Source organism: Serinus canaria, chromosome 11 (genome assembly GCF_022539315.1).
Source record: "Serinus canaria isolate serCan28SL12 chromosome 11, serCan2020, whole genome shotgun sequence".
NCBI lineage: Eukaryota > Metazoa > Chordata > Aves > Passeriformes > Fringillidae > Serinus > Serinus canaria.
The window spans coordinates 3,345,775-3,373,600 of NC_066325.1; the positions used below are offsets into that span (position 1 = coordinate 3,345,775).

The following is a 27,826-nucleotide window of genomic DNA, read 5'->3' on the forward strand; positions in this document are numbered from 1 at the left end:
AGAACCACTGTATGAAAATCAGCTCCTCATGGACATCAGTGTCCAGTACCTGTCACAGCTGTGTTCACTTCCCAGGCACCTTCATCTTCGTGTGATTTGTTTCTTTGTTTTCCAATGATGCAACTTTTAAAAAGAATAGAAAATAACAGCACATTGTCTCCAAGTGAGTATTGGAAGCTGCACGGCTTGTCCTGGACTGTGCTCCCCCAGCATTCTCACAGAACTCTCTTTGTGAAGAGAGGGGATCTCATCAATGTGTGAAGACATAGTGCCAAGCATCTGAAGTGTCTGAAGGAGGAGTGCCAAGGGGATGGAGACAGGTGCAACTTGGAGGTGCCCAGCGATGGGACAAGAGGCCATGAGCAGAAACTGATGCCCAGGAAGTTTCACCTGGACACGAAGAACTTCTTCCCTGTGCAGCGGCTGACCACTGGAAGAGATTGTTCAGAGAGGGTGTGGTGTCTCCCTCACTGGGGACATTCCAAGCCTGTCTGGAGACAACCCTGTGTCCGATGCTTGGGATGACCGTGGCTGAACCAGCTGATCCACCGCGATCCCTTCCAGCCCGACCATGCTGCGCCCACCCCCTGCGGGCCGGCCCCCATTCTGCCCCGCACCGCAGCTCCCCCGCTGCCTGCACATCCCCTCAGGTGCGCCCAGCCCTGCCCTGCGCGGCTCCCCCCGCCCCTGCTCCGCCGTGCCCGGCCCCAGGTGCCTCCCGCCCGCTGTCCCGCCCGGCCCGGCCCCGCTCCGCCCCGCGGGTCCCGCCCGCCCCGCTCGCCCCCCGGGTGCGGCCGCGCCAGACGCGGCGCCGGAGGCAGCGCTGCCCCGCGGCGGCGGCGGCGGCGGCGGCGGCGGCGGCGGGGCTTAAAGCGCTCGGGCACCGGGGCCGCGCTCACCTGGGCGCCGCTCCCCGCGCTCCGCCGGCCGCCGCAGCGGCTGCGGGGCAGCGCCCAGGTGACCATGCGGGGCAGGCGGGCGCGCCCGCCGCACGCTTCGGGGAGCAGGTAGCGCTCGCCAGGTGCGCGGCGGAACATGGACTGTCTCCTGCTGGCCGTCTGGACTTTACCTGCTGCGATTCTCGGCGGCAGCTCCATGCAATTCCAGACTCTCCCGTGGCTCGGAAGCACTGTAAAGGCAGGTCGAGAGCACTTTCTTTTGCGGTCGCCTAGTGTGCTTTCATACCAGGTTACTGCAGTGCTGGTGCCTTGTCTTTCTGCCTTGCCTTGTCAAGGAAACTTCGCCCGATACTCCTTTTCTCTTTCTCTCTTTTTATTTTTTCTTTCTCTTGCAGACCCTTCAGCTGTGTTGCCTCTGTTGCATGTCTCATGCAGCAACTTTAACCAGTGACAGCATCAGTGAATTGACTCATGGTTTGTATAGCTCTTTCTGTGTCTGTATGTGAACATTTGCATGGATTTTTTTTTCTTTTTTTTCGTGGAGTGAATATTTAGAGGGGAGAAGTCACAGAGTTTAGGGAGCATAAAGTGCAAGCAGGCTGGCTACTGCGGGATGGTGAACCATGGGCAGGGATTAACTTGTTAAACCCTGTGTGCTAAAGCTGAAAGGAACAATATTTAGCAGCACAGCAAATGAATGAGATGGTAAATACACCCACGTTTCCATGTGCCTTTAGAAAGATGAATGCGTGTGTAGCCACAACAGCAAAACCTCGTGTGTCTGTTGTGGAAGCAGTGAGACAAAAGTAATGAAAAGATTTGTGTGGGGGAGCAGGAGGAGCTGTGCAATGCAGGCTAAGGGGGGAAAAAGCAAGGAGAGAAAGGGCTTGTGTGAGTGGGAGCTCAGGAGCCGTTTGTTCCCAGGTTGGAGTGACTAGCACGTAGATGCTGATGGCTTTGGGACTTTTGAAGTGCAGTATATGCTGTGTATTGTGTGTGAGTAGAAACAAAGGACAACAGAGAACCACACCAGGGTGCAGAAAGGAAACCCCTCCTGCACCCTGGGCTCTGCTCGCTGGGGGATTCCCTCTCTCCAGCAGCTGCTTGCATTTTTTGGCCACCAGCCTGCTTAGCGCCCTCAACTTCTGCTGTTGATTAACACCGCTGGAGGAAAGCGAAAGCTCTTGATGTATTGTTTCCACTGTCTAAGGAAAAGCAACCTGTCAGTGGTTGTGTTTTCAGCCTAATGTGTGCCCAATAAAGTCCATTCAGGCAAAGAGATTGATTGAGAGATTTGCAACATCTGTTAGAACACAAAAAAGAGGGGGTTTTCTTCTTTTTTATTGTGTTATTTCAATTTAGGAAGAGAAACTAATTGTTTGTGAAGTGCATGGACATCTCTAAGTGTCCACAGAGAAACACAGCTCACAAATTAAATGGGGTTGGGAAGCAGTTTTTTCAGCATAATTTCTTAAACTACCAGGAATGGGTGTAAAGATCCTAGTTCAGGAAACAGCTAAAACTCAGACCCTGGTTCCAGGACACAGGTAATCCCTGCATGGCTAGGTCAGCATCAATGATAATGTACTGCAAGTTAGGCACCTGCTTGTACAGCCAGCTGAATTATGACCTCTTTCACCCTCCTTTTTTTGGGTGGTTCGGAGCAGATCAGAGTGTTCTCCTCAAAAATAGTTTCATGATTTTTTTGCATATTTTATCCAAAACAATAAACTTCTTTGGCATGCAATTAGCAATGGCTGACTAAAGGTTATTAGGTAGGATGTAATCTCCTTCTGCTGGAGGTCAGTTACAATTTGAAACCCAGTCTAATCAAGTCACTACAAAGAGATGAGGTCTCACTCAGTTAAGGCATTAATAAATTAATCCTTTAATCCATTTGAACAAATGGTACAGTTCTGCAAGGTCTCAGTCACAGCTACCCCTACACTGACACAACATTTGCTGCATTCTTTGGGAAGGGAAAAGCCTCTCAAACCCGAGTGGCCTTCACATTTGACTACAATTAATACAGGGGGAGGGGAAAGCCTACAGATCTGCTGGTGATGACAAATATCTTCAGAGGAGCAGTTGTGGGAATGTTCACAGCTATGCTAGTTAGTCTGTGCCTCTCAGTGGGGCACAAAGGAAACAAACACAGGCTGAGAGCCTCTGGGACTTACGGGGGTGAATTTATGCAGGCGAGACAGCACACACAGAGCCTGCAGGGCAGCCCCAAAATGAGGGAATGCTCCATGCCATGGGAAGTGCCTGATACCCTGTCAGAGTGCCTTGTTTGTGGGGTGCCAGAGCTGATGGCCAACTCTTTCTCGTTACAGATTATGTGTTTGTGACACCTGTCAGAGTGGATGCCAGCGGATCGTACATTTCACATGATGTTCTGCACAGTACTAGGAGAAAGAGATCAACTCAGAGTTCAAAGAGTTCCTTGCACTACAAATTTTCAGCATTTGGACAGGAACTTCACTTAGAGCTTAAACCTTCGACCATTTTAAGCAACAGTTTTATTGTCCAGGTACTGGGGAAAGATGGAGTGTCAGATTCTCAGGACCGTGAAATTGAGCAGTGTTTCTACCAGGGATTTATAAGGAATGATAGCACCTCCTCGGTAGCAATATCTACGTGTGTAGGCTTGGTAAGTGTCTATTTAAAACAAATCAGCATTAAAAGTAGTTTTGTACTTGCAATAGTAGCTGAAGGTCTGTAGTTCATATAATAGTTAAAACACTATAAACCCTTTTGTGATTCTTCTAGTATCACTAGTTGCTATTGTATTTAGCAGAAGAGACTTTGTTTTAGCCAATGAGCAGCATCAAACCTTTGTAATTTTTGATGAGAGTCTTTCAGGAACAAAAAAACCAAGACTAGCTGGTAGTCCTAGTAATTATCCCATAGCAATTTGTTACAGTCTGTGATAGTTTTTGCATTTCTCCTCACTCTTAAGTAAAAGTTCTTCCTGCCTTTGTGAACTGTGGTGAATAAAGGAAAAAAGCCTGTCCAGAAACTTGTGAAAAAACAATATTATACCTAGGTTTGTCAACTAATTTAAGGAAGGGTGAATTTCCTAGCTTGGCAGGACTTATGAACAAATTTCCCTTTGTTTTCTTTGATAATTCAAGCATTATTTGGGTTTACAGGTCTTGATGAGTTGAGCTCTTATGAATGTGTTAAATATTATCATTGTGTATTTTCCATTTATGGCTGTCAGCCAAGTTCATGAAAAAACATTATTCACAGGTGATTTTTTCAAAATACATTTGACAGTGCTCGTTGCCTGCAGAGAAGGCTTTACTGATGTAATTTAGGAGAATTGTCTACAGAATTAATAGCTTAGGATGTTTTTTAAGGCTTAATTGCTTGCACTTGCAAAGCAGTCTGCTATGGCTGCAGAGGAAGGCAGTGACATTGAGTGGGAAGTCTATGAAGTCATCTGTGTGCTTTGTGGTTGACTAAAGGTCCAGAGGATATGTTGGGTCACCCTCTAGAAATCTGTTTTGCAAAGGTACTTGTCTCTGAGGGCTATTAAACTGTGTGAGGGGGCCAAAGAAGGAACACTTGAGACAGCCAGTGTTTCCTTTGAAACTGGAATCAGTGACTTGAGAAGCCTGTTCATTAGGAAGGGCTGTTGATAACTGGCTGAAGTGGTCTGGGTTATATTTTGAATGCTGTGATTCTTTTTTTTTTATTATATTTTTTTTCCCCTTCCATTAAGTTGGAGGAATCTTAAAAGTTCGTTTGAACAGTTGCAAATGTGAGTTTGGAGCAGGTGCCAGGAACTGGGTTGAAACTTTCTCTTGCTTTTAAAGTTGTGTTTGTGACACTGAACTGTTAATACCAAATGTGCTCTGTTGTTTAAATGGAAGCTTTGTGTTAACAACTGCCACCTTTTATCAGATTTACTCAGAAAAATACCCTGTTTCCACTCATTCTGTCTTTTTGCTACGGGAAGTGCTCCACCTACACACAGCAGGTACAGTTTGGGAGATCTCCCCTGTTTGGCCATATTTTGGTTTTTAACATGCTTTCTGAGCTAAGTGAAGTGGGGCTTGTCAGGTCTTGTCTGGAGAAGGAAGGTTCAAGCCTGCCTCAGGTCACAGAGGAACAGAATGTGGTGATCTTAACTGAGAATGAAATGGATCTTTTACCACTGTCTCGACACAGAGGTTGTTATGACTGGTAAGCTTCACTTAGAAAAGATCCAGAAACTGATCAAAAGAGAATAAATATTGTGGTATGAACAAACTTATTATGGAAGTTCCTAGATTATCAACAAATAGAATCTCTGTTTAAAATTAATTTCAAGGTTCAATAGATTTTGCCTTTGATTGTTGTTTCAAACTGGCAAATGAAGTAAACCTTTACTTACAATAATCTCCTGTAGGGTAGGTATCCCAAAGTACAATTGTTCCTTTCTCTCCCTATCCATCTGTTAATTTCAGTGCACCTAATGAATCCCAGGCAATTTACCAACAGGATTCTGAGTCTTTCAGTTTACAAGGCTGTCCTCTTAAAGATGTCGTCAGCTGTCTGTAATGACACCCACGTCACTTTTCCCTGGGATCCAAATTCAGTAATCATATGTTAAGTCTGGAGGCTGTGCTCTGATCAAGAGAACCTTGTGAATAGCTTCTATATCCTTTTGCACCAACTACTTTTGTCACTTGGTTGCCCTTCTTTCCTATTTGCTTTGTTCACTGCAATTAAACCGAAAGTGGTGTTTCTTCTCTATGGTTGGTAGCACTAATCTTCCCATTGTTCCTTTCATTAGCAATAGCTTCTCTACAATAGAGCTGCAGTGACCCATTCTCTCAAGCCTGGAACACCACAATGTGATTTGGAAGCAATTGCATTTCAATGGACTACGGGGACTCTTTGATCTAATTTTTTGGATGACCTAGAGTATTCAGTCATTCAGCTGTCTGTTATCTGCCAGTGCCTGCAGAGGAGACTCTGGGGAGAGCCTGGATGAAATGGCTTGTTAGGCAGGATGACCTTAACTTAACACTGGAAAGGAGCAAGAATTTGTTGCTTTGGTCTAGATCTGTTAAGAGATGTGTGTATATTACATTTTAATGGCTTAGTTGACAGGAAGGCCCCACGTTTTTATGCTGATTTGTTGATTTGAGACCAAATGTTTCCATCAGTCAACACAATTTTCTTGGTGTGTCAGAAGGCAGAACTGGATCTTTATCTGAACAAGTCTCTAATAGAGTAAGTGAGCATTTCAAGAGAACGTGCACTACTTTACTGTGAGTACTGCCTCTTTTCATCATCAAAGGGCTTCAGTTTTCAAATGGAAACTTGCTTTTTTCTGTCTTCTGCCCTTTTTCTGCTTCAGTCAGCATCCTTTGCTTGCTGGAGCATTGTCATACAGCAAAAACCCAGTGCTTTTACTTGTTTTGTAAATGAAAACTGTTCTGGACCTTCTGTGGAGAACATGATATATTCCTTTTCACAGAAGTTATAATTTTTTCACATATTTTTTAATGCATTCTTATTCCCTGGGATCATTTTTTCACTCTTGCAACTTTGGGACAATGAGTTTGTTTATGCTAGTAAATGGAAAGCTAGTTTCTCTCTTTAGCATCATCTTAATGTGTCCCAAATAAAAAGTAATGCAAGTTTTTTTTTTTACTTTTCTTCACTGATTTTTCATTATTCATTTAATAAACCTCCTGTTTTATTTCTGCATGACTTTTTGGAGTTTCCTTCAGTGCCTTCTGCTCTCCCATTTGGTAAATCTAGGCTAGTGGTTTGTCTTGCTGCTTCATCCCCTGTTTACATTCTCTAATTCAAACTGTTTGTTCTTTCCACATTCAACCTTTTTTCCCAAAATCTTGATTTGAGCTAATTCTTACTTAGTGTAATTGTATTTTTATTACTTTTATTATTACTTATAATTGCCTTTAGGTGGCTCATTGAGAGGCAGACTGTACCAAATCCACAGACTACTGTGGTTTTTCAGGTTTTTCTGAAAGAGATTGTGCTGGCCACTCTTTGAATAACAAATTGGTTTTTTAGGACCTCCTAAAAAGGAGTATGGTTGTGTATATTCCTACCTCTTTCTCCTTTTCCCATTCTCATTCACTTTGTGCTATTTAGTCATCATTAAAAAGGAGATCTGTTGTGTGTTCACCATCTCCACTTCCATGATGGCATCTGAAAGATTTACTGCTGCCTTCCTAGCCTGTATCACAGAGTGTTGTTTGCCTCTCTTTATAGGCCAGTTTTTGTCTCCTTACCTTAGGTTTATGTGCACTGGGTCTCCTGTATGAAGTGAGTTGTTTGCAGTCACACAGTAAATCAGGGCAGAGCACAAGAGAACCTCAGAGGTCTCCAGTTGTATTGTAGAGACATTCTCAAAAGTAATTTATAACTGTGCTTTTGGGAGCAGAAGTCGTGTTCCCCTTGTGACCATGAACTCTGGCAAAGTCAAACAGGTTTATAATCCAGTACACAGCAGAGGAATTTGTGGCCCCAAAGAATGAGGGGTTTGTTATCCAGCATTTGTGGGCTACATGACTCAGGTGAAGGGTCTAGAGCAAGCACAAAATGCGTGCCCAGAGGAAAGACCTGTTTATCCAACATGAGGAACTCTCCTGCCATTCCTTCACAGAGAAGATGTGTGTGTATTTTGGGTCAGAAAGAGGAAGTTCAGTTCAGTGGATCAGTTCAGGTCCTTTAAAACTATGTGACACACAGTGTTATCTTCCAGGCCAAATTTATCGCTGGCATGGAGGCCTCGGAGGCTGCACCTGCTCACACAGAGGTGGGTCTGGGCTCCTCTCTCCCTTTGATTTGTGTACCTCAGTCAGAAGGGGTGCCCTCCTCTGGTTTTGCCAAGATGTCTTTGACTCTGTCATTATCAGGATCCTCTTTGTCTCAAGCTGTGTTATGTTTATTAGTGTCTAGTCAAAGGAGGAGAAAGGAGGGAGGGATGAATCATGTTGCACTCCTTGAGCTGTCAGAGGATTCTAGACAAGAAGGGTTACAGACTGAGAGATAAACAGGAGATGTATTAATTCAGTGGAGGAGGTGTGTGTGTGTGTGTCTGAGGGCAGGGCTTTGCTCAAAGTATCAAAGAAGCCACAAAATAAAAGCTTCTTGATGCAGTCTGACCACCTAGGGGGAAAGCAGGCCAGGCAGCTCATGTACCCATCTTTGTAGTCATTTAATTGCACCTGGCATTAGCATTATTTAAGTTGATGCTAACAGCAGCCTGCTATTCCTAGAGCTCACACTTTAAGTCCAAATAAATATGTTGAGACAAATCCCAAGGTTCTTAGGCAGACAAACTGCCATTAAACTCCTTGAGCCAGACTGCTGGGGAAAGTACAGCATAATTGCTGTTTGCAATGAGGGTCCTTTAGAAATTGACAGCTGTAAAAATACAACAAAATTTGGCCCAGTGGGACCTTGAGGAGAAGCTAACTACAGAGCTGGTGGTTTTTCTCATTCTTAAAGGTGGTTTCAGTCCACCCAGAAGCCAATACACAAATCCTATATTTTCTGCCATTGTACCAGCGCAGCAAGAACAGCTTCTTTCATGGGAGTTCGATGATTTTCTTTGCATTCACACACTATTGCATCTCCATCCTTTATAAAACACAAACTGTGTTTTACAGGATCATCCTTTTGTCCACTATTTTGCTGAAGGTTTTTCCATTATTGTTCCATTACTCCATATTATGGTAAATATGAAAATAAGAAAAATCTCTACAGGGAAATGAGATGGCAATGGGAAAAGGTCATATTTTTGAGGATATTTTAGGTTATATTAGAAAAATCCAAGGCAGTGTTTCTGGTCTCAGCATTGACCTGACTGGTGATGAATTGTGTGATTAGGTTATTGATCAACCTTCTCCATATCTGCCTGATAAGCTTTCTGTTTAACTCTGCCTTTAGCTCTGCAAGACAAAGGCTGTGGTATCCCAGGTGTTCTGGCACTACTGATTTCTGATTGGTAAGAAGTGGAATTAAAGAGGATTAATGATGAGAGAAAATCTGCTTCTGCTTGGCAGAAAAAGCAATAGAAGTTGTATTTCTTGCTGTTTTATGTTAAAAAACCTGGAATGTGCATAGAGGAAACAGAGCACAGTAGGCTGTGGTCACCCAGGTGCTCTTGAGTGTCCACAGGAGCTGGTCCTCTGTCCCTTGTGCCTGCTCTGCCATTGCTCAGCTGGAAGCAGAGTGTGAAAACAAATGGCTCATTGGAGTATTTCCAGCCAAACTTCAGGCTTCTGTGGGCACCATTTCTTGAACCCTTGGGGTGGTTTTCCAGAAACAGGGAGTATCCATTTGTACAGAGATAGTTCACCCTTGTTAACAGCAGTCTTATCATCCCTTCCATAGGAATCAGTAGTCACCATCTATGCTTGAAACATCAGTGTTTTTCTTGCTGTAGCAAAGCCTTTCCACTAAGCCTAGTTCCCACACTTTGCCTGGTCCATTAGAGAGAAGCTTATAGACCCTTGTGAGGGTCAGGAGGGGATGCCCTGCCTGCACAGACGTGACCCCTCCATAACAGGATGCCTTTGATCTCGTGAGGATTTTTATTTTCAGCACCACTGTTTCCATGTGGGCTGTACCATCTCTGCTGCTGAGAGGCAGTGTGTTCTCTTCTGCACAGCTGGGAACTGCTGGACATCACAAATAGTTCTCTTTTTGGAGGCAGGTTTTAATAACGAATAGAAGCTTCTAGTCACTGATCGACCTAAATAGGGGATTATTTCTGTCTTTCCCCTTTTCTTCCTCCACTTTGGAAGAGTTGGAGGAGAATACCAGGTTGGCAGACCTGGTATGTAAAGGCTTTTCTTTACCCAAAACACAATGACAGTCTGTGAAACTGCAGCTCGAGTCCAGCTCGAGCAGCCCACTCCTGGAGATCTGTGCCTGACACACGGCCCAGGAGTGGGAAGCACAGGAATGTCTTGGTTGTGCCCTGAGCCCCACACAATTCACTTAATTTGAGCGAATGGTGCCATCAAAACTCTCCCTCTAGAGTGCTGTTTTCCCAGACTTACTCTCTGCTCACCCTGTGCAGAAGCAGAGCCCTGGTGATGATGACAGCTCTGTGACACTCTTGCACTCTGCTGGGAGTTGGCTTCAAGTCACTGTAGGCTGCTCTGTCACAGCTGCTCTGGATGCTCACTGGGAGTTCTGTCACCAGCTCCAGAAATCCCTCACCTGTTTTGGCTCCTTAAGTTTTTGTTTGTTACGGTATTGTGCTCAAGTCCACAAGATATTTATGATACTGTTTTCTAATTTGCAGCTTCTTAGGGAGGGGTTTGTCTTCCTGGTGTACAGCAGGTTCTTTACTCTGAAAGAGAGGATCACTGGGACTGCTGTCCAGTACTGCAACAGGAGGGAAGATTGGAGCTCTAAGAGCTGTGGTTTGGAAATTTGCAGCACATGGATCAAAATAACAGCTGGAACTATGCTAAATAAAGGCATCCACGGTGGTGATGCCCATGATATATCAGTCAGTTCCTCCAGATCACTTTAGAGCTCTTTGCATCTGATTTCATTCTCTCCTCAGCGTTAGCACTGCTGTTGACTTACAGAGATAGAGCCTGCCAGGGATTTTCCAGGAAATTCCTGCTTTCCAGGAGCTCTGTGTGCCTCACTTTGTCACGGTCTTCTCCCAGTGAGCTGGCAGGAGAGGGGTTAAACTTAATTATCTCTGCAGTGAGAGCTGGCAGTGGACCTACAGTGAGTTTTAGCAGCTGAAACCCAGACTTGAATTTTTTATTTTTTTTCCCCAAAACCACTTATTTTGTCTTCCAAAGGGTCTGACTAGCCCTTAAGTGGTATCTGAATTGAATTTTAGCAGATAATTCCATTGCAAACAAGGTTTTCTTCTGTCTTTTTGATCATGTCACTGGGAGCAGAAATGTTGGTTCTTTCTTGCCTTTTCTTATCCCATTTTAATCCCAATTCTGTTGCTGCAGGTCTACCATAAATTACTGTATGCTAAAGGAATTTCCTATTGATTTGCTCTGACAGTGATTTGACCAGCTATGTGAATAGCTGATGGAAGCAGAACTTGTCTTGGGTTCAGACAGTGGAGCATTGACTAAAGCTCTGAGGAAAACATTTACAGAAGAAACCTGAAATCATAAAGCCTTGCAGCTCAGCACAATTTACAAACATGTATTAATTAAGCTTCAGTGCTGGCTCTGCTCTGTGTTTGATGAGAACAACATCCTGGCACACAATGGGTTGACATCAGTAACCTTTTATTGTTTATCCTGCTCGGAAGTCACCAAGAATGAGGGTGAAGAAATGTCAAATAATCAGGGCAGATGGGAGGGAATGAGTCTTGATGGTTGAAGCTTGGTACCGTGGGAACCATTATTGTCCAGAGTGATTTCTGGAACGTGCAAGTTAATTCCTTTTTTTTTTTTTTTTTGCAATGTTAGTTCATAAGCTGGGGAAATCTGCAAACAGCTTCTACAGTCAGATGAAAACCCTTTCCCTGAATCTCATGTGTGGCTGCCCAGCTAGTGACTGCCAAAAAATGGTGAAAGGCAAAAGTTGGATGACAAAGATAATAGGTCTTGAAGTTATTCCTACTGCAATACAAGGCCCAGAACAAACCTGCTTAAGAGAAGAGGAAGCTGAGGCAATAAAGTGATATTTGCTTGCAGAGACAATGGGGTGGTGCCTTTTCACTCCCCTGGGCATTTGCATTTCAGGCTGCCCCACTCTGTACACAGCACACTTGGGGCTTTATTCTTTGAGGGCTGGATTCTTGCTGTTCACAGTGGGATCACTTGAATGCTTGTGCCTGCCTGCCTAATATATGTTAATTGAAGGACTTTTGTGTCTCAACATCTTTATTAATATTAATGGAATGAGATTTTTAATGGACTTATACAAAATATGCTTGACCTAGCTTGAGCCCTCACTTTTGTTTTTATACTCTGTAGCACAGTGTGGCTTCTGACTAATTTAGGAATGTAATATTATATTCTGTGGCAGAATACACAAACTAATGGAACATGGATTACTCTTCAGACCTACATTTTCCTTGCCATGAGATATAGAATTTATGTAACTCCAGAATGTAATCAGTCCTTTCCAAGTCATGAAATTAAAAAGAGGTTTTCTTTTCTTTTTCTTTGTGTGATTTTGAAAAGATTTTTAAAATAATTCTTTCTTGACCAGGCCTGTCTTATGCCATGCACTGTTTTGTTTTTTTTTTTTTTTTAAGAAGAAGTAATCAAAACAGTAGGCCTTAAAATTAGGCTAGATTAAACCTCAAGAAATATTTCAAATTATTATTGCTGTTAAAGTACAAGCTGGTCATGGTGAGGGATAGCTATAAATGCTGTAATGCAGCCTCAGACAAGAAAGTTTAAACTTCTCTCATGATGTGGCTACCCAGTGTCATTTCTTGTTAACACCTGACAGAAACCTATGTTACTTGTTTTTTTAGGTATAAATATAAATTAAATGTTAAAATAACAGTCTTGGACTAGGGCAGAGATGATTTTTCTTTTGCAGCACACTGTGGGTGATTATAGCATATACAAGAAAAATGCTTCTGTCACATTTTCACTTTTTTTTTTTACATTTTCTGATAGCCAATAATTCTTTTTAGGCTACTGTACATTTCACTGTTTGTAATAAACATCTCTGCAACCACTGTGGAGACCAGTCTGCCACAACAGGAGCTCTGTGCTCTCTCTGTCAGCTGGTTCTCTCCATGCTGGAGACCATGTGGGTATTTTTTTACACTACATCACATACTGGTGGTGGGATTGTTATCCTCCTCCAAGCAGCAAAAGCTTGAGCAAAGGGGCAGGGAAAAAAGTGTTTCCAAGCTGAGACAGCAGTGAGCTGCTGATGTCTGCTGATTCCTGCAGCCCTGGTTGATGGGCTTCATCTAAAGCTTCTTGTGGTGAGTAAAAAGTTTTCTGCTGCCTGATTGTGATCTGAACCTGGCCGTGGGAAGTCTTTTATTCCTTCCTCCATCATCTTGGCCCTTGAGTCAGTAGGCACACCACTTTTTTGGGATGCACTGCTGCCATTGCTGTTTGGTTTAGTGAGATATTTTGGAAAGGGGAGGCACCACTGGCTCATCAGGAAAGTGAAACGTGTCTGTTGCTCCTGGCGGACCCAGAAATGCCTGTTGGACATTCTCCAGGGTGGTGCTGTATGATCAGATTTCACTGAATCAGAAGTTAGATGGAGGCAAACAGTGTGCTGGAGGGCAAACCCCACCTGCAGGCTGAGCCTTGCTGTTCTCAGGGACTGCTCAGAGCAGAGCAGCCAGGAGTGAGACGTGGCAGGAGCTCAGCCAGTTTCCAGAGTCAGCTGCTGCTACTACTGCTGGAAAGTGCACCCAAGGGCTTGGCATGCAGTGCCTGCAGTTGCCAGATAGGTTTCAGTGCCCTGGTGCCAAGTGCTGTCATTCCACTCTGCTGCCAGAGCATCCCAACAGTGAAGGAGCAAAGGAAGCGCAATGGCCACCAGGAAATGCAAAGCCACAGGTAAATGTAAGGAGGTTATGTGGCCTAACCCAAATCCAGCCCTGATAAAGTCAGGTCTGGTGATGGGAATAAAAGAGGATTATACCCTTTGAGGCCTGTTGTCCTTGTTAGACAGGAGATGGACTTGGCAGGTTTTGAGCTGTGAAATTGTGAGGGAGTATTATCAGGTGTCATCACAGAACACCTGTAGGGGACAAGACCTCATTGATCTCCTGCTCATGGTAGGAAAGCTGAGTAAGTGCAGAGAGGGAAGCATGTTACAGAAATGGTTAATTGATTCCTGTGTTTTCCAGAGAGAGCTGGGTGGTCATTTGAGCTACCTGAGGCATAGAGCCCTGCAGCTCTGGGTGATGAAGACCAGGATTCCAGGGACAGAACAGGGTGCAGGTGGTGCCATGGCTGTGAGCATCAGGATAATGCTGTGGTGACAAAGGTTTGTGTTTTCCATCAGTGGGATAGATGAAATACCAGGGAAAGGACAATTTGGACAAGAAGCTGAATCAGAGAGGGCTGATATATTGCCATCTATTACCAGTTAAAGCTATGAACAAAATTGTACCAGGCTGTGCTCTTGGCCTCTGAGTGCTACACTGATTCTGTTTACAGGTTCCCAGCTTTTGGGTTGTAGTGCCATCAGAAGTTTATTTTTGTTTTAATTTTCCCAGCATTTCTTGAAAATTAGCTCTCTGTTGCTCAGAACAGCACCCCAAAATATACTGTTCCCTCAGCACCCCAGCTATTTGCAACTAAATTAGTTGCAAATAGCTGGAGGGCTGAGGGAACAGTATATTTTTTTGTTGTGGCTGTTCACATGATTTAGTCATTTGAAAGACTACAGTTTGGGAAAGCCAGGAACTCTCCAATGTGAGAAACAAAACAGAAGGAAATGTTGTTCATACAGAATGAAGGTCTGTCTTCTGCAAGCCAGCATTTGTGCAAAGCCAAGGTCGTTCTGCCTCCACAGCCCTACTCCTGTGTTAGGATTAGCAGAAGATGGGGAGTGTTTCCCATTGGGAGAGTTTCCTGCCCACCATCAGCCTGCTCAGAATGGTGCCCAAATGCTCCAAAATATCTCCATGTATATTGCACATCCTTTAATGACAGCGTAGCCTTTGCACCTGATTGCCAATAGAGAGGAAGAAGAATTTATCTACTGATACATTCTTTTCTATACCATTGCACTGAATTGGTGCCTATTCTTTATTCAATCTTTATCTTGCAACAGTCAGTGCAATTCTGTGTCCACTGCATCTGAAATATGAATATATTTGTTTTTCTATAGAGGTGCACATGACAATGCTGCTTATGGCTGTAGTCTTTTCTGCTGTTCAATTACTTGAAATCTATTATGATTTAAAGAAACACTGTTGTGCTTCTTTCAGGAAAGGAATTGCATTTTAAAGAGAAGGTTGTTGTAGTTTGCCTTTAATTTTTGTAGTAAATGGAAGATATAAGTTTATTGCAAAAGTTTATAATGTGGAGGATGCATGTGAATGAGTCTCACATTAGTTCCTTTATTATTTGTTAAAATATGTTAAAGGAATAAGTCACTGTAAATCTGTAAAGTATTTTATAAAAATTCAGATTGGTGAATCTTGTAAGAATTAGTATAAATAATCTGAAAAACTATGATTAGTGTCCTATTTTAGTCCTTTTGAGAGGCTCAGTGGAGGTGTATAAAGAGAAGCCCTGGAGAGGGGTGATCAAATGTGAAATCTTGGGCTGAATCTATTCTGACAGGATGGGGAGTGTAGCCTAAACCCTCTCTTATCTTGCCAGTGCTCTTGTGTGTGCTGCCTCTCCCCAGCAAGATGCCTGACTGATTCACAGCAGCTGATGGGCAGTTTAAAATTACAAAGCTTTCGGTTTCCTTGTTCCTAACAGATAAAGAGGGTGGGCATTTCCTGATTATATGGTATACACTCAAAATATTTAAGTTCCCCATGGTGCTGTTTGTGCCTAATTTACTTCTCTAGCACATTAACACTGCTGGTTCTCTGCTGGGGGAGGAGTGTGTGCTGTAACACGCTGTGAAGAGAGGAAATGTTTCACAAGGGCTCCTTCTGGCTTTTCCTCTGTTTGCCTTACCACCTGGAAAGAAGAAAAGGTGGAGGGACTGACTGATGATCCAGATGGATTGCAGGAGCAGTCACGTCTGTGGTCAGATGTGTTAAGCTGGGCAAATCCACACTGGGAAGTGGCAGGATTGCACTAAAGCAGGTGGAACTTCCAGCAGGAAAGCGTGTAGGCATGAGGAGGGCTGAACTACCATCAGCCAGCAACCTGGGGGCAGGCTGTGCCCCTTCAGAGGCCACTGGGCAGCCAAATAATTTTGGGAAAAAGCTGGGGATACACCACTGTGAGGGATGGGGCTTGAGGACAGGCTGCAGCAGAGCAGATCCTATCTGAGTGTAATAAATCAGAGGCTGTGCAGGTCACACGGAGCTTCAGAGAGACTTGCAGTGGGAGGACCACATTTATCACTTTTCATGTTCACTTCTCTAGTTCTGGCTTATGAAAGCAGACAAATTATCTCCTGTTTATGGGAGTTGGGTGCTTTGATGTACTAATTATTCCACTCCTGTGGTACTTCTCAGCAGAGCAGGCGTGTCCCGATTCCTGGCCAAGGGCTCCCATGCAGGAGCAGCTGGGCTGTGCAGCACCTCTGTCACTGCTGGCTGTGCTGTGCAGCCAGCTCAGGTCCCTGGTGTGCCAGGATGGAGCAGAGAGCACTCTCAGGCCCTGGGAGTGGGAGCGGCAGTGGAGACTGGGGTGTCTGTGACTCACACACTCCCCTGGTGTCCCAGAGCTCTGTGACCCTAGCAGCACATTCCTCTTCTTGGAGCTTTTTCCTTAACCTGTGCTTAACCTGACCTTTGCTTAACCTACTGTTCAGTAGATTCATGGCAGAAACAAGGTCAGGCTGCTTAGGAAATTTTGCCTCCTAAATCTTCTGCTGATACAATAATTTTTTTAAACCATCCCTTTGTAACTATGCAGCATTCTGAGCTGTCAACAAATATCTCCCTTGTCTTCGCTGCATCTTTATTTCAGTCAGAAGGCCTGTCGTGTTAACATAGTGGCAACATCTGTTCAATATATATTTTGTTATCTTGGGCCAATTTCATACAAAGATCATCACATAGAATACAAAGTTGCTTTCAGACACTACCTTCCCTTTTGCCACTTAAATTTTCCTGTTTCCTGAGATCTCAGGGAATATCACAGGGCTTTGATCCACAGACAATACTTTGAGAGCCTCATGTGTAAGGTATTGTGCTGGAAACACTCTACTGAGCAGATGCTTTTGTGAAGAAATGCTGTTCACTTGCATGGAAACCCTGGCCAAGGGTGCTTTGCTGACACAACACAGAATTGAATGGATTTCTTCAGCGAAAAGACACAAGTAAGTGCTCCCACACTGTCTTTTCCCCCACTGTTGTCTTAACACTCATCCCTGCTAAACAGTTGCATAATTCAGATGCTTGTACTAAAGCCTGATGATGGCAAAATCAGGGTAACCTTTCATGAGCAGTTTAGTTCTGCAGGCCTGTTCAGGGGATCCAAGTCAAACACGGGCTGAGTACCTGGAAGCCACTGGTTACCACTCCAAATGCTGCTTTAGCCCCGTGTGTTGGGCTCTGACCTTGCCACAGACAGCACGGCAGGAGCTGTAAATTGATGCATTGGGTTAAAAAATGGATTTACCTCATCTTACCACAGCCTGGGCCAGTATTAAGTATTTCTGTGTCTATTTTAAGACAGTTGTGGCATCATGTTCTATTTTATACCCAACCAGGACCTTGTTGTGGTGGATTTTGCATGTCATCAGAGTAATTTCTACTACAGGGATTTAGAAAATAATACCGAAAATTATTTTTCATCACACTTTCATTTATAATATTATGAAAAGCAGGAAATCTGGCTGGATTTGTCACAGGCTAGCAAAGTTTTTAATTTACTCCAGCAGAGCAGTTACAGCATGGTCACCCTTGGGCATCATTTCCTTAAAATAGAAGCTGAGGTTAATTTGTGGGAGAGGAGTGAAGGAGTGCACAGCTTTAGAGCAGGCCCAGGGTGGGTGTAGAATGGCTGAGCAGTGCAGATGGGTGGCATTTGGCTACAAGGAGGGAAACAGAGACTGTCTGGACTCAGGGTACACTTGGCAGTGCAATATGGGGAAGGCAGGTTTTGTGACTACAAGCAGGGCCTACAAATGTGAGGCTTTTCCATGCCATGGAACGTAGATGTATCATGTTACCTTTATCTTAGTAAATAACTATTTAAATGCCCGTGTAAAGTAAGCCCTGAATGCTGAGGGCGTTTGTATGGCCATGGAAGTGTTCTGTGGAGTTGCCATTGAGCAGGTTTTCAGTGTTATGGGAAGCTGAGAAAAGGATGAAGTCATATTTCAACTTGGTGGATTTCTGGGATGCTGCTGCCTTGTATGTTGGGTTTAATTGTGTGAATGACAGTCAACGTGTTACTGTTGTACCTTTCCTTGGTGGCAAGAAGAGATTCAGACACACCTAGGCTACTTTTCTGCTTCAAAGAGATGACTGCAGCAAAAGGGCAGAGGATGCCATTGATTGTGCCCTGCTGTGCCTCTCCCAGTGGTGCCAGCCTGGTGCAGAGGGAGTGGCTGTGTGGTGTTCCATCCCCAGCAGGGTTTGACACCAAGTACCCCCCGTGGCTGTGCTGTGTGTTTCTGGCTCAGTGCTGGGGCCACCTGGCAGTGCCCAGGATGTGCTGAGGGACAGGGCTGTGTTTGGGGACGGTGTCTCTGACCAGGGCAGTGCCAGCTGGGAGCCCTGTCAGGTGGCACACACCTGGCTGTGCTCTGGGTCTGTCCTCCTGGATCACAGCTCTGGCTGTGGGGGGGCATCCTGGAGGCTGGGGCTGCAGCTTAGAGTAGAGAAGGTGGAAGCACTTTAACAGAACAACCCAGCCAGGGTCAAATGTGAGCCTTCACGAGTCCTTCATGAGCATTTTCTACATTGATTACAGAATCCTGCCTATTAAACTGATAGATGAGGAACAGAGGGGCTGAAATGCTGAAGAGCAGGGAGTGTAATCCAGATAACCCAGGCGCCAGCCTGACATTCTCACTCTTGGGCCATCTTTGCTTCTTGTTTTCCATTCCCTTAATGTCCTAAGCTCTTTTGTTCCACTCCCTTTCTCCTTCCCACGTAGATATTTCAACATATGGATATGTCTGTGTATGTGGAGTATCAGCAAAGCTGATACTTTGCTCCCTACAGAGTTCCTTGTGACCACTCTCTCATGTAACTAATCCATAGCAATGTATACTCCAACAAGGAAAATTAAAAGGTTGGGAAGCACTGACCTAACTTCTTAGTAAGCAATACAGCTGGCAATCAGATGTAACCCGAGCTCCTCGTTACTGGAGCTGCCTGAGCTATTCATAGCAGAGCAAAATTGCTATGGGAATTGAGCTGGATTTATTTTGTTTGAATGCAAATTATCCCAGGTCAGACAGGCTCAGATCTTCTGCCCCCTCAAATTCATTTGCATCAGCTCTGGCAGGGCAAAGCTCGTATCTGGAGGATCTGCACTGGGGAAATGTGGGTATGGGTAGGGAGCCACCAGATGTGGAGAGTATTTGCCTGGGGCTTTGATTTAGTTGAGTGTAACTCATTGCAGCCCAGAGTCCCACCCAGAGTGAAGGTTCTGCCATCAGGTAGCTCCAAGTGCTGTCTCAGTGCTTGGGCAAGTGTCTTCTCTCTATTGTCTGCAACCTCAACAAGCTGTCCTGTGAGGGAGAGGGAGTATGAAGCCTTGCCTAATTCTCACTTACAATATGAAATGTTCTGAAGGGTCCAGCTGCCAAAGTCCCATCATCACAGGAAAAGCTGATTTTTCACTAAGAAAAACCCCAACCCCACTCAACTTTGATTCTAGTATACATGATTATAAAGGATAAGAAAAGATTTTAAAAACTCAGCTGAAAATGGTTCAAGAAGTCAAAAAGAAAATAAAACACTGAAGCCCTTTGGCATTATTTTTAAAAATCTCATAATTTATAGTTGTGTTGCCTGCAAGGCCTGGTTCATGACTTTTAATGTTTGGAGTTGCCTGTCTGATAGGGAGGAATGTTACTGATCAGAAACACTCAAGCAAGCATCTGTTAATGCTAAGTACCTATGGAAAAGGAATTTCCAAGTACTGATTTTAGTTATATATCATCAGTTGTTTGGTTTTTTGGGTTTTTTTGGTTTGTTTTTTTTTTAAGCTGTTCATTTTCTGTGTCGCTCTGCCCTAATCTTGTTGGGTTTGCCTTTATTACCACTCCAGGAGCAGCAGCTTCATTAAGAAGGCATGCACTTTCTGTAGAATATTGGTACATCTGAACTCCAGCCCTGTAAAACTGATTAGCTGTACACAAAGAGGGAGGAGAATCCTGCCAGAACATTTTCATTTCACCTAATCCCTTGAGCAGCATAAATAACTCATAGCAAACCCACCTTAGGGTGAAACGCTGCCCTGTCTGAAGACCTGGGCATCTCAAAGGCACATTTCAGATATTTCAGAGGGACCTAAATGGTGCTTTTGTTTTGTGCTCTTACAGAGAATGACAGGACAGAGAGGGAGCTGCATTTCCTGTGCTTTTGAGGGTTTCTAAAGGTAATCCTGCTCTCACTGTGAGTGTTCTCTGAAGCTGTGCACCCAGTTACATGGGAAACATCCATGGGGACACACTGAGCTGCCCTCTGAAGTCATTTTTTCTGTTATTCCTGAGGTGCCCTGAGTAACTAATCAACTGTCAGCACACGACAAATAGTGGGCTGCCTCTTTTTAGGGAAAGTGAAGCATAAATGCACTCATTAAATAATCCTGCTGTTTCCTGTTTGCTTTGTGATGGATTTCAGAACTGTCATAACTAATAAAAGCTCTAGATTTTATCTTACAGTTGCAGGGATTTGCTTAAACAGGCCATACCCAAGTGCTTGTACAGCTACCAAGGCTAAATTTGAGCTGTTGGTTTTAGCTAATTGCCTTCCAAAACCTTTCTAGGGAGCCAAAGAGCCCCACTGGTGGAATTGTAAATGAAGTGCTCCTGACTGTAACTTGGTAAACCTCTGGCACTTCACTGAAATATTATTGGTGTATAGTTAGGGTGGTTATGCTGCAGTTTGCATTAGCATTTTTCTTCTATTCAGTTATTGTGCCTGCTCCTGGGGTGGTTTCTTTTTGGTTTTTGGCCTTTTTTTTTAAACCCAAAACATGAGAAATGAGCGAGCTCACGTACTGACAAGCAAGGATTTAATCTGTGGCAAAGCAATCAACTTTGCGTTAGTTCTAGAATATCTCATTACCCTGCAATAAATACCAATTTAATACATTTAAATACCAATGTGACTGGTTCAATTACCATAAGTGGAGGAACAAATAAGAATATTTCCTTATTTGCCCTATGCTGACAGGGGGTTGCATAAAGATGTTTGAAACAAGCTCAGTCAACTGCAGAAATACAAAGGCACTATTCAGAGATAACCCTGGCTTTGTTCATATAGGAATAATTAAAGACATGCAATTTTGTTACCTTGTTTTAATTGCTGACTGTTCTGCATAGCACTTCTTTGAGCAACCAAACAGAGTAGTCTTTCATGGCTAACTCAGACTGGCAACTTAAACCTTGTACTCTCCTTTTGTCAGAATGTCAGGTAATAAAATACTATATTGTTAAGAACCCTTAACATTTTACATTGGCAAGAAATCTATATGATGTTAGAAAACAGAATAACTGAGTTATTTTTCTGAGTCAGATTCTAAAAAAAATGCCATCTGCTGACAATTCTCAAGTCAGAAAAGGCAACCAACAATTCTAATGCTTCTTTCATGAAAAAAATATTTTAGTGTGTATAAGGGCCATTAACTTAACCTAAACATTTGATGTGGTACAGAGCCAGGTATTCCAGTCTGGTGAAAATCAGGAAAGGTCTGCTGAGGTTATTCTCATCAGCCAAGGACCCAGTCCCATAAAACATCACTTTGTACTTCCCTGACTCTGGGGCCAGCATCAGGAACTGCCCATTTACAGGCTTGATACTTTTCTGGAGGATGGGTGAATTTTTTTGGCAAACATAAAAGCTGGGGAAAAGTTTAGTTAACTTAAGTTCTCTCTTCCCTTCAGTGTGTTCGCATGCCTTTGTGCTGCCTGGTTTGGGATAGGATCAAAAATGAACATGCTCTGAGTTTTACTCGTGGGATTTCTGACTTCAGTAATACATGTGTATTATTGGAAACCTCATGAGAGTCCATTCTCACTAGTTTCCCAGAACATTTTCTTTCCCAAATTGGTATAAAAGCACTCTGGAAATGCTTGCACAGACAGTGTTCAGCTCAATGGGAGCTCCTGGGTGCTTAACACTCTGTAAAAGTCTGTCATTAATTTAACAATCTGTGTATGGATTTAGGGTCCAGACTTTTCACTTTTTGTGGGTGGATCAGGGATTGTGTCTCTGTCACGGTGTCTCAGAAGCTTGTTCCATTGACCCAGTGCTGCAGTGACCTGGGTGCATTGTGTAAGTGCCCTTCTCAGGGGGACAAAAGGAGGCAAAATGCCCCTCAGCCTTGTGGCTGCTGCTGTCCCCTCTGCAGCTACCTCCCAGAAAAAGGGCTGTGGGTCAGAGTGGAGAGGGAAGGAACTCCCTTAATTACCATGATTTACTGCCATTGGCTCGGCTGTTTGCTCCTGATGCTTCCCGAGGGTAAAAATATCTTTCACCTCAGCAACACTTTCTGCAATTCAGCCCCTTTCTCCTTTCCAGATATGCCCCTTGTAGTTTTTTTCTGCCTAATTTCGCATCCTAATTTGCTCATTTTGATTATATTTTCCAGAGCATTGACATTGTGACCCTAACTTGAGAGGGGCTCAATGAGCCATCTCTCAAAAAATCAGTCAGTGCTATCGGGTATCTGCAGTTCCAGGTCAGGCTGTACTATCCTGCTGGCTGGAATTCTTGGAAGTAGTTTTGCTTATGACTGTAGTAAGGTTATAGTCTCACATATTTTTCAGACTACCAACTTAACCCATCCCAAGAGGTGAGTCTACTTTGTTACACATTCCCTAAAGAAACAATCATTTATTATTTAAACTGCTTACATGATGCAGGAGTTCTTTGAGCAGTCTCGTGATGGTGTTGGTTGAATACCCTTGCTTTGGAGGAAAGAGGAATTCATAAGTTGAATGTTGGCCAGTTTAACAAGACTTTATTCTTCCTGGGATTCCTTGGCATAAGTGAGAAAATGATACATTTACCACATTTTCCAGGCTTAACCCAGAACCTGTTCTAAGCAGCTGGCACTTCCCCTGCTGTGTTGGCAGGGTTTTTTCTCTGCTGGTGCACAGGGACTGCCACCTCCTCATGGGTTTGCCCATGGGGACATTTGAAATGTTTCTGAGCTGGCTGCTGCCCTGAACTCGCTGTTATGAAATGCTGTGTCCAGCGTGGATGTTGTGCTGAGCTTCTCTCAATAGCCAGGCTCGGAGCAGACCTGTGGCTCCTGGCAAGCCTGTGCTCCAGGCAGGAGCAGAGGGATGGTGGCAAACACCAGGGTGGTTTCTGTGCTCGGTGAGGGCATTGCCATGATGTGCTCATGAAAGCTGAGGGAAAGGCCTCCCTTGTCTCAGGGTCTCTAGCTGCTCACAGTGACCCTGAGATAAGTTAAGAAGTCTCTTTTCCCAGCCCGGCGCTTGAAGAAGGAGTCAGAGCTCTTCAGGTCTCAGTGTCAAGGCTGTTTATTGTTCCTTATCTATAAAATTCTTTCTCCTGGCCTGCCAAGGTCTGCTCAGCAGGACAGTCAGAGGCACTCTGCCTGCCCCCGGGGCAGTGTTATCTTTTAATATTAAAAACTACATGTACAGTATTTACAATTACTTCCCAATACCTATCACCTATGTTAGACAGTGAGCTTCTACTCTAAAACAGCCTAAAAGTGCCAACATCACAGCAGAAGATGGAGGCCAAGAAGAAGAAGGAGAAAGGCTGGACAAGCCCAGATCCCTCCATCTTGCCCCCTGAACCTCCATTCTAAAAACCCCAAAATCCACTTTTTTACCCCATGATAAATCCACTATCATTCTACTTAATTTGTTGTGGCTTGCAGATCTTCATCTAAGGTTGGTAACTTTCTCCATGGGTCATAATCACAACCACAGGGCTCTGTGCCAGGGTCTCTGAGCCCCCGGGCAGGGGTCTTGGCTGCTCAGGACAGCCAGAGGGATGTCCTGGGTCCTGACATCCCTCATCTCCCCTGGGTCTGGGGTGGAGTCTGAGCAGAGGTACAGGACTTACAGGGAGACCTCTCTCCCCTTCTAGCACGTGTTGCTGTATGTTGGTGTTTAAAAATGGACATCCGCCCAATTCCAGAGACCAGTCTTGGCCAAAAGGCAGCTTCTGGCTGTTGTCAGGGAGCTCTAAGCTGTGTGAACAGCTTTGTGCTCTCTGGGTCTCTGCCATGCCCTCTTTTGGCTTCCAAGCTGCCCTTGGTTCCATGTGGGAAATGGTCTGGCAGGCAGAACCCCCGGGTGGGACAGCTGAGTGAGGGCAGTCTCTCCTCCAGCATTGGAAAGCTTTGGTGACAGAGCTGGGCCTTTTGTGTTTCCTTTGTGGTGCCAAAGCACTGAAGGATTAACAGAGCATTGGGGCAGGAACCAAGAGCTGGATGAAAAGGAGCTGCAGGTAAGGTAATTTCATGAGTTTTCTCTCTGCAAAGTGAATGAGAAAAGACTCCAGGATGCTGTAATGTGAGATAGCCCCAACCACACTGTGATGTGCATATTAGATTTCTAGGAATCTTTGGCCTCAGATGGTTTTAAATAACCAGCAACCATAGTTCATAGGTCATCTGCTCTCCTTATTCTTTGTTTTTCAGGAAAGTTCCTTAGTTTACATTTTTATGTGTTTTAAGTAGAACTAAAGACTGTACTTTATGTCTCTGTACTTCACGTTCTGTAATTCTTTTAGGGATGTGTTTGAATCAATGATTTGGGGTTTTTTAGGAGCTGGACAGTTGGGAAATAACAGAAGTCTTGGATCAATGTCCACTGAAGTCTGTAGAAAGCTTTATGCCAATTTCAGTTGGCCTTTTGTCAAGTCTTTTAAAACTTTTCATGAATATTTAGAACTATTTTAATGGGTGTGAAATGACATTTAACTCTTCCTTTTTAGTGATTTTTCATCTTGAGCACGCTCACATCCACATAATGGTATAGATTTCATGGATTTCTCTGGCCATTGTTTTAGTTAAGACACAGCAGGTTTTTTAACACCTTATTTGATGTAAATGCTCCTAACCCTGAATGAGGCATTCTGGGTATGAGTAGTATTCCTTAGGAAATATGTGCATGCTTTTTCATACCTCATTTAGCTGAGATACTCCTGTTCTTGTGCAAACTGTAATTTATCTTTACATCAGTCAGTGCTGAGTAGTTACGTTTAGCAGAGACACTGAAGTTCAATTATTCATCTGTTTTAATTCTCAGTTTCATTTTGTTAGGCTTTTACCCCATTATTTGCATCTGGTTTCTGAAACTCCTCTAATTTTAATATGCATAGAGCTGTTGCCTTCAGTTTAATTAGCATGTAATCAAAGGGCCTTGTGTGAAAACAGAGAACCCTCAGACTCAAGTCCTTTCCAGTCTGGAGTGAGGATTTGTCAGCACTCAGCTTTAAGGTATGGGAGAGAAGTAGAAGTTCTGCAAATCCTTCTGGAGATGCTGAAACCCCAAAGTGAATTAGGTTTACAGGCTGGTAAGCTGCCAAAGGCTCCACTCTGAGTCCAAGAACACAGGGGAGCAAATGGGAGCAGCCTCTGCTGTTCCAGTAAGAGGCCAATGAGATGTGTTAGGGACAGATATGTAAGTGACCCTGAAAATTCTTCCTTGTGGATTGAAAATCAGTGGAAAATCTACCTGATTTTGTATAGTTAAGAGGATCTTTTTCAGTGGTTTAAACAAATTCTCCTTATTTTTCAATTTATAGTCTATGTTCAATTAAAAAATTCTTGAAGCAGATACCATGTTGTCATTGCCCTTGTCCAAATCTCATTTTGAAATTCTTCTCCCTTTTGAAACACACCAAGAATACAGAACGAGTTCCTTACCTTGGTGATTACAGCCAGATACTGAGGAATTTCACAGAGGTGTATTGGATCTGAAAATTCCTTTAGCCCAGAGCTAAGCAAACATTTCATAACAAATAAGAGGAGGAGGAGGAGGAATGTTGCCTTTTTATCTCTTCTCAACTTTTCTGCAAACAAACTGCAAGTTCCTCTAAATTATTGATTCAAAATTATTTGCTAACCACACAGGTCAACTTGTGTGTTTCCATTTTCTTTCCAATGGCATGGAATATCCCTTCCAGAAGGACAGCAAATATGTGTTGGGAGGGAAGAAGAAAACAGCAAATTCCAACTGAGCAGTCTCTTGGGTGTTCCTTCCCACCATATTCTCATAATTATTGCTATTATTAGTGATAGCCACAGTGGGATGCAGAAGGAATAGACAGGAGTCCCTGGCCTTTTTTCATGCTGTGTTGTCTAGACTTACAAGAATGTTAGATTTGTCATCCTGCTTCCTCTGGTGGTGTTATAATTGCAGAGAATCTGAAATAAAAATGGAATTTTGACCTATCTGACCCTCTCCTCATTGTGTCCTAAACCCATCGAGGTTAATGGAAAGTCATCCTTGATTCAAGGAAAATCACATGTAATGCATAAAACTAAAGCAGAAAACACCATGCAAAAATTTCCATGGCAGTTTTGACAGTATTTGCTCTGAAGTATTTGAGCTGGATGAATACATTGAAGCTAACTCACAATTATGGAGAAGTTTCATGTATTTGTGGAAAAAAATTCCCAGCATGCCCAGGAGTCCACAGTAACCAAAATCTGGCCTTCAAAAACTGGAATTCCTTCTTGGTGTACAGCTAGAAAAGATTAATCTGTGCATCTGAATGAAGATGAAAAAGAATGAAAAGATGAATCTCCTGCCTCTGTGCCGTGGCATTTCTCAGCTGGCATGTGTGCCAGCCAGCACAGTGGAGCCATTGGCACTTTGCTTCACCCAACACTTCGATTTCAGGACCTGCAGGAAAAGTTCCTGGCAGTTGTTGTCCCACTGCCCCCTTTGCAGTGCTCCAGAGGGCTGCAGAGCTGTCTGAAGCCAGGTCAGCATTCTCTGCATTGCTTTGGAATTCCCAAAGTGATTAATTCAATACAAATGCTTGAAACCATCCCATGCCTGGAAAAAATGGCAAATGGTGTGTGATTGAATGAGTGTCCAGACTGCTCTGTGGCACTTCTCCTTTCTTCTTGACAACTTCACAACTTCATAAAACTGGATGTTATCAAAAAGAAGGTATCTTTCATTCACACAGCATTTTTCAACTTGGAGGATGAGTTTGATGTAAAACCCAAAGGAAAAATGTCTTATTGGAGATTTAGGGTCATTTCTGCTGGAAAAAAGTGACTACATTTGTAAGGCACTCAGACAGCTATTGCCTCTGTAAAGGTGCAGCAAAATGCAAGCAGGGCCCAGAATTCAGTCACTTCTTCCCCCACAACCATGAATTCTCAATCCACCCTTATAATGTTAAATATAGAAGCGATGTTTGGGGCTGAGACTTCTTGTGCACCAGGGGCAGTTTCTTACAGGAAAATGTAGAACCCTCTTTTTTTTTTTTTCCATACGGTTTGAATCATTTACAAAATGAATCCTACAGGAATAATTTCAGATGTGGAAGCCTTTAAAATAGGGAAATAAGAACCAGATTCACTACATGTCTGTTTTCCAGCTTGAAAAAGAAATATCTTAGCAGTGCCCAATTATCAGTGTATTCAAGATAAAGATTGCCTCTCAGAACCACATGTAAATTGTGTGATGACACACATCCTAAGGATTAAAATATTGGTGTCTTCCCTACAGGAGAGTACTTTGTCATGACCAAATGTGATCTGACATTTGAAATATGCCAACTTATTGCAGTGAGCAGGCGAGTTAAATTCCTGTCAGTTATTTAAAACCTGTCTTTTAATTGATGGAGGCAGTTTTAACCTTCTTTTAGAATGTTAAGAAGATGCAGGCTGAGATATATCATTATGAATTCATGTTGAAGAGAGGAGAATGGGACAATTGTGTATTAGAATATAATTTGTGTGTTTTGGGTTTTTTGTTGCTTTTGTTTGTTTGTTTGTTTTGGGGTTTGTTTTGTTTTGTTTTGTTTTGGGGTGGGGTTTTTTTTTGTTTTTTATTATATTTCAGAGGGCAATTAGACCCTCTCAATTCATAGTGTGGAATCTCTTCTATTGCCAAAACTGTGATCACAGTGTGACACTGTGAGCACTGTTACTGGGCCCCTGTGAAAAGTGTTTATACTGGGGAGTACT

At 43.5% G+C, this 27,826-nt stretch overlaps 1 protein-coding gene across 3 annotated transcripts in view; it reads left to right on the forward strand.

Moving 5' to 3' along the window:
• The first annotated feature begins 951 nt into the window (after positions 1-951).
• ADAMTS18 (ADAM metallopeptidase with thrombospondin type 1 motif 18) overlaps positions 952-27,826 on the forward strand; it is a 78,401-nt gene continuing 51,526 nt past the window's right edge. For 2 of the 3 annotated variants that reach the window (XM_050978977.1, XM_030227764.2), the window contains exons 1-3: positions 952-1,137; positions 1,295-1,373; positions 3,236-3,552. In XM_050978977.1, coding sequence (XP_050834934.1) covers positions 1,036-1,137; positions 1,295-1,373; positions 3,236-3,552 — 498 coding nt within the window. In that variant the 5' untranslated portion in view covers positions 952-1,035. Of the gene's footprint in view, positions 1,142-1,294; positions 1,374-3,235; positions 3,553-27,826 lie in introns of all 3 variants that reach the window. The other variant, XM_050978978.1, reaches the window with a different exon arrangement.